Source organism: Odontesthes bonariensis, chromosome 4 (assembly GCF_027942865.1).
Source record: "Odontesthes bonariensis isolate fOdoBon6 chromosome 4, fOdoBon6.hap1, whole genome shotgun sequence".
NCBI lineage: Eukaryota > Metazoa > Chordata > Actinopteri > Atheriniformes > Atherinopsidae > Odontesthes > Odontesthes bonariensis.
Window position 1 is genome coordinate 42039903 of NC_134509.1, and position 12167 is coordinate 42052069.

General features: G+C 40.7%; 1 protein-coding gene across 5 annotated transcripts in view; it reads left to right on the top strand.

Moving 5' to 3' along the window:
• The first annotated feature begins 698 nt into the window (after positions 1-698).
• The window catches only part of LOC142379109 (glutamate receptor 2-like), a 135439-nt gene continuing 123970 nt past the window's right edge, over positions 699-12167 (top strand). For 4 of the 5 annotated variants that reach the window (XR_012769650.1, XM_075464234.1, XM_075464235.1 and 1 more), the window contains exons 1-2: positions 700-1214; positions 9512-9652. Coding sequence is in view for 4 of the 5 variants with exons in the window: in XM_075464234.1 (XP_075320349.1) it covers positions 1109-1214; positions 9512-9652 (247 nt within the window). In the remaining variant the exon portion in view is untranslated. Of the gene's footprint in view, positions 1215-9511; positions 9653-12167 lie in introns of all 5 variants that reach the window. The other variant, XM_075464236.1, reaches the window with a different exon arrangement.

Sequence of the window (12167 nt, forward strand, 5' to 3'; positions counted from 1 at the left end):
ACTTCATGATTATAGGCAGAATCACTAATCACTATGATAGAAAAATCTCTTTTCTCTGTTCTTGAGAGCATCTAATAAGATATCAGATGATGTGTTTATAGTATGGTGTCAGGAGAGAAAGGTAACATAAAGTAATATCACCTACAGAGTAAACTGACTTTGAAATATCCAAAATGACTGGAAAATCAGACTGTTTGTTTTAGGGGCGTTGCTAGGGGGGGCACTGCCCCCCTGAGAAATGCCCTGTCCATCCAAAGAAAACTGGCCAGAAAAAAGGCCACGATTTATTATCTCTGTTTGTGTCTTGTATTGATAGAATAAATGCAGGTGGTGATTTAAAAAAAGCATATATCTGCAAAGTTTATAGCTTTATTTATTTTTTAGTTGTAATGGTGCGTTTGCATGCATCATACAAGTTCTACATTTCTTTCCAAAAAAAAAAAAAAACTTCATAAAAAAATTCCACACTGTTAACACAATTGACGGTCATGATTTATGCTAGTGTGACCATATTTCCATTACCGAATTGATTTATTATTATTATTATTATTATTATTATTATTATTATTATTATTATTATGCTTGACGTTGTAGTAGTGGTTTTCCATCGATTTTTTTTTTTCAGGTATTGTTTTCTGCCCCCCCAGATGAGCTAACTGCCCACCCACACATGCCATTCTGGTCACACCTCTGTTTCAAATCATAAACGATCAGAACAATCTTCCAGTAAACATTTGGTGTTTCTGTGTGACAGCCTGAGGTGCTGACAGTGAAACAAGTCGTTTTATTAAAAAGGGACAGAGCAGATTCCAGCGCTCCACATCCAGGAGGCTGATCGGGGGTCTGCCAGCGTTTCTGAGCGCTCAGTTTCCCATCCCCTCATCTCAGACTGCTGGAAGCTGCCCTCGGCCGCTGTCGGATTTCTCTCGTGCTCCATCGACAACAAGGCGCGCGCCTCCAAGTCAAGGCAGCAGCGGCACGCGCATCTCCGGGTACAGCATACAGCATCTGCAGTGCTCGAGACGCTTCTCAGCGGAACCGGACTGACACTATGATGTTGCGCTGTGTGTGACGGAGGGAACGATTTGATTGAGAACGCGACCTCAGAATGTTGTGGCATCGCGTGAGGGGCCCGACCACCACCATGAAGCTGCTCTTTGTGCTGACGCTCTTCATACGCGAGACACTGTGCGGAGCTCCGAGCGTCCAGATCGGTAGGATTTCTGTTTCCGTCATCATCCCATCGTTGTCATATTTATGTGTCCTGCTCTTGTGTGAATTTTCAGCAGCCAGCTCCTCTGCCTGCTTCCCCCTCTTTCCCACCCTCGCCCCCCTCTGAGGGCCTCTCTCATCTGCCCTGATGCTGCTGTGAGGAGGAGAGGCCTTGTGACAGGACGACGCTCGCTGCAGTGTTCGTTTGATCAACATGGTCATCTTTTTCATTTGAGTTCACATATGCAGGCATCGCATTAGCAGTGCAGACTGAGGTGGAAGGTTCTCTCGCCTGTATGAGCACATGTGTATGTCTTGATGCCATTGATACATCAAGGCAGGTGAGTCCAAGATCATTCGAGTTGAGCTCCACTGACGTCGAACTGCAGCTCCATTTCAGTGGCCTGTAGATAACGTTTGTTGGGTCTTTTCCCCTGAAATCATTTCAGTAAAGCATTTTGTAGAAATAATGCTCTGTGTTGTTTTGCATTTATTGAAAATGTTAAACTATATGAGAGATCATTTCCATAAATATCAGGACTAAATGCAGTGTTTAGTTCACAGTTCCTGTTTGCAGCTGACCCAACTAAAATCTAAAATCAGTGTTGGGTCACCTCCCATTTTGAAGCAGAGACTTGAATCAGGTCTGCCATCTGTATACATTTAGAGAGGGATCGTTTTTACTCTTCCAAACTTTTTGGATTAAGTCCACCAGCCGCCATCTGCGCTTGGCTGGATTGGTTGGATTGAATGTGCCGTGAAAACCAGCAATGCTTCTAGAACTATATATAGAATAATGGATATGGGCAAGAAATAATTATTCATTTTAAAATGATTTTTAAAATTCTAAAAGAAAACCTATTTCAGAGTTTAGGTTATAAGTGGGAAATCACTGTCTAATATGCTTGTAGGTTTGAAGTGAATAAAGAATTTAATACTACCAACCAATCACTCGTTTTATGAGTTGCATTTAAGCCTTAAAAGAGCTCCAATGAATCCAACTCACAGAAAGGACACAGGGTGTGTGCAGTTAATTGCTCTTGACACTGTCATATCAACCAATTAAATCGCATATTTTTCTATCTCAGCAACATTACTGATAAATGCTTTGGGAATGAACAGACGACTTATGGAAATGTCAAACTGCTTTTTGATCTCAGTGGAAGGATCCTTTTTTAATACATTTCTTCTCTTAAAGCATCCACTTTAGTCTTGGAGGTTTTTCCTTGAAAAGAAAAGACCACTTTGGTGTTTTCTTAAGTTTTTCTTTATTGCTAACAGCTACGATGGAATGAATAATGCACTAAATAATAAAACTGTGCTCCTGAATTTTGTGCTTGAGCTCCAAAAATGTTTGGTCAGAAGCTGCAGTGCTATGAGGGACAAAAGTTACCCTGGATCCCTCACTGTTGCTTATAGCTTGTCAGCAATGCCAAGGTTGATGTGTATTTAAGGGGGATGTTCATTTGTGCAGTAGTTTTGAAAATGTGTGATCTTGGTGAGCTCAATATAGAGATCACAATTATTTTGTCATGATCGTTCATGGATTTAGTGAGAGAAAAGTTTTTAATACACTTAACATAACCCTGCTTTCATCCATATTGTTCTACATTCCTGCTAATGTTCAGATATTGTCTTCTCATCAGAATGAAACTGGTAATCTCCATTCAACTACATTCAGTGCAGCTCTTAGAAAAAAAATAGAAACAAAAAATAGCACCAAAAGCTTCCACAAAATGAATTAACAGGGCCCTGCTTTCTCCTTGGCCTTCATGCATTTGTCATACTGCAATTTTTGGTGTGTTTTCAGATAGAGTCTGCAGCATTCTGTTCTTGGTTAACATCACTCTAAATCCAAAGTATTTCCAAACAACAAATGATGATTCCAGGGACAAGCTCTTCTCCCTCCACTGTGCCAGGCCTTTGGTTTTTGTTTCCACGCTCTGCTCCCTGTTCTTGTTTATCTGTCTTTATGTCGTTACTCATCCAAACTTCAACCAGGAAACTTCTGGCTGTGCTGTGCTGGGAACGGCTGGGACTGGCACATACAGGCACATGGTCAACAGGGAGCGCTTGATTTAGTTTTGCTTTGCATTACATGGGCGAAGAATGTATATTATACATCAGACAATCACGTCCGTTTTAATCGTAGGAGGTCAAAATAAAGCTTGAGATTAAAATTTGTTTGATTGTGCATCCCTAACCAGAAGTGAGCAAATAGGATCTGGCTCTCACTCTGTCACCTTCTGCTCAGGAGGTCTGATTCTGGATAGACCACGGGGAGGGAGCTGTTTGGCTAGTATGATTTGATAAAATCAAAGTATGCAACATCAGAAGAAACATGGCCCAAAGACTTAGATTTCAACATGTCCTCAACTTCTGTTAAGACTGTCTGAAATACTTTTTTGATGATCTTCTGAGACTCACTATTAGCTTGAAGAGTGTATTTTGCCGTCCCATGCTTCCTCCAACTGTGATGCTGCCAGTGGAGTCAAGTGAAAATCAATTGTGTACCACTTGACCAGAATATCTCAAAGACTGGAGTGCCAGTCGATATAAATTGTAAACAACTCTCTTGCAATCCCTCAAGACAATAAATTGGTCCCCAGGTCTTTATACATTTCAACAAGTATACTACAGCCAGTCATGATTATGCATAGAGACATGACAAAGGCATCAGGGTCTAGAACAGTCAATAAGTCAAATGCACTGGAAACTACAGCTCTTCTCTGTCTGGTATCCTTTTTTTTAACCTGAAATAGGCCAAAACAATCCATGCCAGTAGAGTGGAAAGGTGGTTTAAAGAGGCATAGGTATACAGGTGGGAAATTGGTCATGAATGGTGCTGATTGCTTAGCTCTCTGTCTCCAGCATTCTGGCCAGGAAACTTATTGCTGTTAAATGGCTTCACGCCCATGCAGAATCCTAAATGATCAATTCCGGATGTCACAGCCAGTTGTTGAAGTCTCCGAACAGCTGCATTGGGATTCAGTGGTGTGAATCCCAATGAATGGTTCAAGCCCCTATCCCAGCACAGCCTGTCATAAGCTCTGCTGAGTTCAGAAGATGTCAGACTCGACTTTTGGCAGGCAAGGGCTTACCTGCATGGAGGAGGGCATAGACGTCTCGGAAGCCATCAGTCTGGACTTTTAGTTGGATAAAATGCTGGGATTACTAGTATGTGGCTGCAAGGAGTGGCCCGTTTGTAGCCCCTTTCACACTGAGGAATAACCCGCGTTTAATTCGCGAATTTAGCGTGTCCGCTGTTCCTTTCACACTGCCAACCCGGGCTGCCGCGTCAACTCGATTCGCCATTCGACCCGCGTCGGACCCTAGTCTTTTTGCCGAGCCGAGTTTGATGTGAACGCAATTGACGCGGGTCGGACGTGGGCGTGACGTGAGGAGTTTAAAAGACAGAATGGACAGCTGATTCAGAACAACAGCGGCAGGTGAGGACAAGTTTCACTCTGTTTTACTTGAAGTTTGAGACATTTTTGAAGATGGCCAACTGGGAAGACAAGGAGGTCCGCGAGCTCCTCAGCCTCCGAGCAGAGGACGTTATTTACCGCCACATGTCGGGGACGGTGAAAGATGGACCTCTGCTGGAAGGGCTGGAGAGAAAGATGGGAGAGCGCGGTTTCCAACGCAGCAAGACGCAGGTGACCAACAAACTGAAAGCCATGAGGAAAAAATTCCATGCGGTTAATGACCACAATGGCATGAGTGGCAGAGGGCGATTTCCTAAACTTGGAGATTATAATTGCAAAAACGAGTCCTCAAGGTGTATTTAACCCTACCTCCGACGCATGGCTTGTGCCTACGTCAGTGTACACGCCCAGCATTTTATGTGTTTCGTGTGACGCTCTGCCACTAGGCAACGCCCCCTGAACTCGGCTTCAGGCGGCACGGATCACCTAACACGCCAAGCTTTCACATTGCTCGACGCGGGATGAAGTGGCAATTTGGACCCGCTAAGGTAGCGGATCTCAGTGTGAAAGGGGCTAATGTTTGGCCACCCTGGGAAGTTGCAGCGCTGTAGCATTGGCCAGATAATTCCAGGTGTCATAGCTTTCTTGGACAGCTTGGTTTGAGCTAGGTTAGTGGAGGTAATACCACAGAACATGGTTTATCAGAGCTGTGGACCATTTTACCACCATGTAGGATTTGCTATGTTAGCCAAAGCCTCGGGACAGATGTTAGCAGAATTGACCTCTGAGCTAACATGACTTAACTGGTATGTTTCTGTACCACAGCTATTCAGATCCGCCATAAATAAATTGGACTGACAAGAGTCTGACTGCAGCCAGCCGAGTCCCATTGGTGAATTGGTCCAGTACTATTTCATTAAGAGCCTTGAGTTCAGTCTTTTATTCTTATTCTTATTTTTATTCTTATTCTTATTCGTCATAGTAGTAGTAGTATTAGTATTTCCATGGGATGCATGCTGGTGTGGTGGTTAGCACTGTCACAGCACAGCAGGAGAGTTCCTGGAGTTTGCATGCCTGGGTTCTCTCTGGGTACTCTGGCTTCCTCCCACTGAAAGCATGCATGCTAGGCTGATTGGTGATTTAGACTGTCCCGAGGAATGAGTGTGAGTGCGGATGGTTGTTTGTCTTGTTTGTCTCTGTCTGGCCCTGTGATGGACTTGCGACCCATCTTTCAGGTACCCTGCCTCTCGCCCAGTGGCAACAGGAATAGGCTTCATGATTTGTAATTATGAACTTTCTTTTATTGTGCACCTGCATTCAAAAATACACTCCATCCAACAATATTCATGTCAACAAATATCCATCTACTCAATATGACATCAGTATTCATGGACTTCCTAGAATATGTTTTCCTCTCTTTCTCTCCTCTCTTTTTCCCCTTCTTCACCTGCACAACTGTATTAAAAAAAGTGTCACTTTTGGCAAAAATTAGAAAAGAATAAATAAAATGAAAAGATAATAATAGCTGTCAAACTTCAGTGTCCAAAGAGTTTTACTCCCTCGATGCAGCGAGCCCAAGAACTGAAAAGAAATAGATCTGGGACCCATTTGTGAATTCTCCTGGTAAATCAGGAATCAGAACAATTTCTGTCAACTCGACCTGCAGAAACTGACATTTGTTTTACAGTTTATTTATTTATTTATTTTTCAATTAGTCAGTTAATCTAAAGATTTTTTTTGGTAAATTTATCAATAAATGCTAATCCATAACTTTCATCAATAATTCAACCTATGTTGAGTTTACTCGATTATAGCCAACATCATAATCATAATTATTTGGTCAGTATTATATTCATGATAATTTAACAAAATAACACAGGAACTTTTAAAACAACAGTTTCCATTCAATTCAGTTTATTTATATAGCGCCAAATTACAACAAATATCATCTCAAGCCAATTGGAATTCAATTCATTGTAATAATAATTATTTTCAAAATAATCCAATTCATTCATACAGAGCCAATTCAAAAACTATTTCCTAGCTAAGGAAACCAACAGATTGCACTGAAACTTTTTCTTTTTCGGTCCAATCTCCCGGCCTGAGCGTGCCTGAGGCGACTGTGGAGAGAAACGACTCCCTTTGAACAGGAAGAAACCTCTGGCAGAACCAGACTCAGGAAGGGTGGCCATCCGCCTCCACCAGCTGGGGTTTGAGAGGACAGAAAAGAGGGGACAACAAACACTGTAACACCATTCAAAGGATACCTGTTGGAACAGGAAACACGAGTTAATGACCACAATAATGTCACATGTACATTTAATTCAATTCAATTCAATTCAATTCAATTCAATTCAATTCATTTTTATTTATATAGCGCCAAATACAACAGATGTCATCTCAAGGCACTTAGATAATAAAGTCCAACTCAAGCCAATTGGAATTCAATTAATTGTAATCATAATTACTCATAAAATAATCCGATTCGTTCAAAGAGGAAAGTTTTAAGCCTGGTCTTAAAAGTGGAAAGGGTGTCTGCTTCCCGGACATTTACTGGCAGCTTATTCCACAAGAGAGGGGCCTGATAACTGAAGGCTCTGCCTCCCAAACTGACAGCTGGTTCCACAGAGAGGGGCCTGATAACTGAAGGCTCTGCCTCCCATTCTACTTTTAGAAACTCTGGGAACCTCAAGTAAACCTGCAGTTTGGGAACGAAGTGCTCTGTTAGGAAAATATCTTACAATGAGATCTTTAAGATATGATGGAGCTCGGTCATTAAGAGCTTTATATGTGAGGAGAAGAATCTTAAATTCTATTCTGAATTTAACAGGGAGCCAATGAAGAGAAGCTAAAACTGGAGAAATATGATCTCTGCTGTTAGTTCTCATCAGAACTCTGGCTGCAGCATTTTGGATCAGCTGAAGGCTTTTCAGAGAATATGTGGGACAGCCCAATAATAAAGAATTACAGTAGTCCAATCCTGAAGGAACAAATGCATGGACTAGTTTTTCTGCATCACTCTGAGACAAGATGTTCCTGATTTGAACAATATTACGAAGATGAAAGAAGGCAGTCCTAGAAACCTGTTTTATATGTGAGTCAAATGATAAGTTCTGGTCAAAAATAACTCCAAGGTTCCTCACTGTAGAACTAGAAGCCAAGGAAATACCATCTAGAACATTGTTTCTCAATTCCGGTCCTCTGGACCCACTGCCCTGCATGTTTTCGATGTTTCCCTCCTCCAGCACACCTGATTCAAATGATCAACTCGTCATCAAGCTCTGCAGTGGCCTGATCAGGAGCCATTAATTTGAATCAGGTGTGCTAGAGGAGGGAAACATCGAAAACATGCAGGGCAGTGGGTCCAGAGGACCGGAATTGAGAACCACTGATCTAGAGTAACTATATAGCTAGACAATTTCTCCCTGAAGCGCTCAGGTCCAAAGATAACGACTTCAGTTTGTCTGAATTTGTCCACACACCAGATGTGTGAGGAAGATTCTTCATTTACAAGAACAAACTGAAATCTATCAGATAAATATGACTTAAACCAGCCTAATGCAGTTCCTTTAATCCCAATAACATGTTCAAGTCTGTGTAATAAGATACTGTGATCGACCGTATCAAATGCAGCACTGAGATCCAACAGGACAAGCACAGACACAAGTCCGCTATCAGAGGCTAAGAGGAGATCATTGGTAACTTTCAGCAGTGCAGTTTCTGTGCTATGATGCACTCTGAATCCTGACTGAAACTCTTCAAACAGATTATTTCTGTGTAAGTGATCACAAAGCTGAGCTGCAACTATTTTTTCAAGAACTTTAGACATAAAAGGGAGATTGGATATAGGTCTATAATGAGCCAACACTTCTGGATCAAGAGTAGGTTTTTTAAGTAAAGGTTTAATTACAGCAACCTTAAAAGTCTGAGGTACATATCCTGTCAACAAAGACAGATTGATCAAATCCAATATGGAAGTGTCAATTAATGGGAAAACCTCCTTGAACAGTCTGGTTGGGATTGGGTCTAAAACACAAGTTGATGGTTTAGAAGAGACTATTGCTGTTGTTAGTTCAGAGAGATCAACTGGACAGAAGCCGTCTGAATACAAATCAGGTTCTAAAGATACTTCTAAAGCTGCTGTACTTGATGATACATCACTGATAATAGTGGGAAGGACTCCATCAATCTTCTCTCTGATAGAAACAATTTTATTGATAAAGAAGCTCATGAAATCATCACTGCTGAGAGTTAAAGGAATAACTGGCTCAGCAGAGCTCGGACTCTTAGTCAGACTGGCTACAGTGCTGAAGAGAAACCTGGGATTATTCTTATTCTCTTCTATCAATGATGAATAATAAGCAGTTCTAGCTTTACGAAGGGCTTTCTTATACATTGTTAAACTATCTTTCCAGACTAACTGAGACTCTTCTAAATTAGAGGAACGCCACTGTCTCTCCAGCTTTCTTGCAGTCTGCTTTAAAGCACGCAGCTGTGAATTATACCAAGGAGCCAGCCTCTTCTGACTGATTACCTTCCTTTTCAGAGGGGCAACATTGTCCAGTGCTGTACGCATTGAAACTATAGTGCTGTCAACAAGAGAGTCAAGTGCTGCTGGAGTAAAGTTTAGGTAGCTTCTTTGGTTTAAATTTGGTTACAACATTCTCCGATAGACTTTCTGTTGCACGTGCTACACCATCGGCCTCAGAATCCATTTTCAGTTTTTATTTCCTTTTTGTTTCTTTTATCGGCTGAAACAAAAAGCATTTGGATAAACTGTTTTTTGTGAAAAAATAAATATCTTCCAACACTTTTTGTTTAAATTATTTGTGCAGTGTATAAGTGTCTAACCGTGGTCCTGTTTGTTTCAGGTGGTTTATTCCCCAGGGGAGCAGATCAGGAGTACAGTGCATTTAGAGTTGGCATGGTTCAGTTTGGGATGACAGATTTCAGACTGACTCCACACATTGATAACCTGGAGGTGGCGAACAGCTTTGCTGTAACAAATTGCTGTAAGTATTGTTTTCTTATCCTGATATGAAAACAAATCTAAAGTTTGAATTGCTAAAAGGACTATTTTCCTGAATGTATTTTTCCTTTGTTATTATCCTCGTGTGTGTTTCGTTTTGTTAGGTTCAGTCTGTTGTCCATGCAGTTCTGCTCTCCTTCACAGTATATGGGCTATTATGTGTTAAAGTCACTTTTGACATTTACGCTGACACACACACTGATTTCTAAGCTCTAATTCTCTTTCGAACAGTGCAAAGCATGAAGGTGACAGCTTGTGTTTAGCTGGCAGTGACATCAGTGAGGGAAGATGCTCAAGTCTGTAACACAACTGAAAAATCTAAGAGGATTTTCATGTCAACATTAGGAGTTAGAAGCTTATCACGTTAGAAGTTTGGAATAATGACCTTTTATATTCTGATCATGTTGCTCATTTATTCTTCAATCATATTTGTAGAAACATCAGTCCTTATTGGTCTTTTTATTTGCTTTCTTCTTGTTTTAAGAAGTTTTCCTAATAACAGTGTGGTGTCATTATTAAATAATGCTTTTTGATTAAATGCTGTTATCATTCCAACCCTGTCAAGAAAATGTTGTCACATTATGTTTTCAGGAAATCACAATCGTGTATAATTTCTCCACGACATATCCTGATCCTTCCTGTTTCTTTTGACCCATGCATGTCAGACATTTGGGTCACATGCCTCCATCAACAGCAAACAAGTTTTTTATTTAGGGCCTGCAGGGCTGGTTCTTAAAAATTCACTTTCATCTGAGAGATGCAGGAAATAGTTCTTCACCTTCTTTTACCTTGAAAATAAATAAATAAATCCTTTTCCTGGCATTTTTTCCCAGCCTTATTTGAACGTTTCTTTAGTAACACAATTGCACAAAACCCAAATTGTTAGTCTGAATTAAAATACCTGGTTGGGGTTACACAGGAAAACGCCTTTGGATAACCTGACTGTTCCTCTGAAAGCGTTATTGTGTCACATAGTGACAGACAAACCAGGTTGCTTTGGCTGAGGAATGTAAATATGATTTATTTTCATGATTTACAGAAACTGGAAATGATCACATAAAGACTCCCTTATCCCTTATGAATCTCATGATATCGATCAAATGATATGCTGCATCAGGACAACAACGAAATGTTTCCATCCAGCCTCACATCAGTCTCACATTTAGTCCACAGGATGGAAATTTAGGGACATTTTGGAAGAACCTTCTGTACATATTAGGAAATGCTGATAATATATTTATATGAACTGGAATCTAGTCTCTGCAAAACAGGTTTAAGCCACCAATCTTTGACATGAATGTGGACATTTTTAACTAGGGCAGAATGGACCAATGTTGGGCTCAGTAACATTGATGGAGAAAAGAGAAGAGGCAGCAGGAACAAAGACTCCATGCAAGGAGGATGCTCTGCCATTATCAGAGCATGATGTAACGATAGCCTGCAGCTCAAAGCTTTTTTATTTTACAGCAGTGAAAGCACAGAGTTTTCTACCAACTCCACTCCATGTACGATCTGCATGATGTGCTGAACTGTGACAGCATTTACTTCACAGACACATTTGGATTATCTGAAATGAATTTGAAATGATTGGGCCTCGTCTGTTGCAGCTCAGTGCGCTTGTGATCTGTAATATTTTAGTCATGTGATTTGATGAAGGGACACACATAAACCTCACTAAAATCACAAATGTTCTATTTACTATTTTCATTTTTCCAGCTTCATTCTGTCTGTTTCAACTAAGTGACTTGTGAAAGAAGTCGAATAACTTCAAAATTTAGATTTTTGTTATGATATTGATACCAGGACGACAAAGGACAGAGAAGAGATTTGTACTAGCAGCAGCCATTTACAACTACCAGCAGACTATAAGACAGGCCTTTCCTGTACTTTTCCAGTCATATGAGAGCATCTATCTGTTCCAACTGTATGTATTTACTACACCGTACCTTTATCACAATGTCAGGGCTGATTTTGAAGATGCACCCAAAAACAGACTCACTAAAGGCAGGTTGGTGATAACAAAATACTTTAGTAAGTGAATAAACAATCAAAGGCACTGCAGGGCTGGGAGTCCGGTAAATAATACCAAAACATAAACCAAATAAAAAAAGTAAGCAAGCACTCCAAACCGAACAGGAGACAGTCCTGTAAAGATGACCGAATGTGAAAGAAAGCAAGAAGAATATGTAAAACTCACTGCAAGGAAAGTTGTCAAATGATTTTGTTTTGCAGCAAAAACCTTTTTAAAAGTCCAAAAGTCATTTTTCTTCATTGGAACAACTTTGTTGTAAAATGGAAACATATCAAGTATTTGATGCAGTAATCAACTCATAGAAAAGTTGATAGAATCTACAGTAACAGTGTTCTGGAAGATTCTAAAATAAGCAGATTAGGGTGTCAGGATTGGGTAGAAAAGGATGGATGAAGCATCCGCCTTGTTGTCTTTCCAACAGGGATGGGTTGTGGCCCCGCACTTAATGCTGAACTTCATCAGCAGT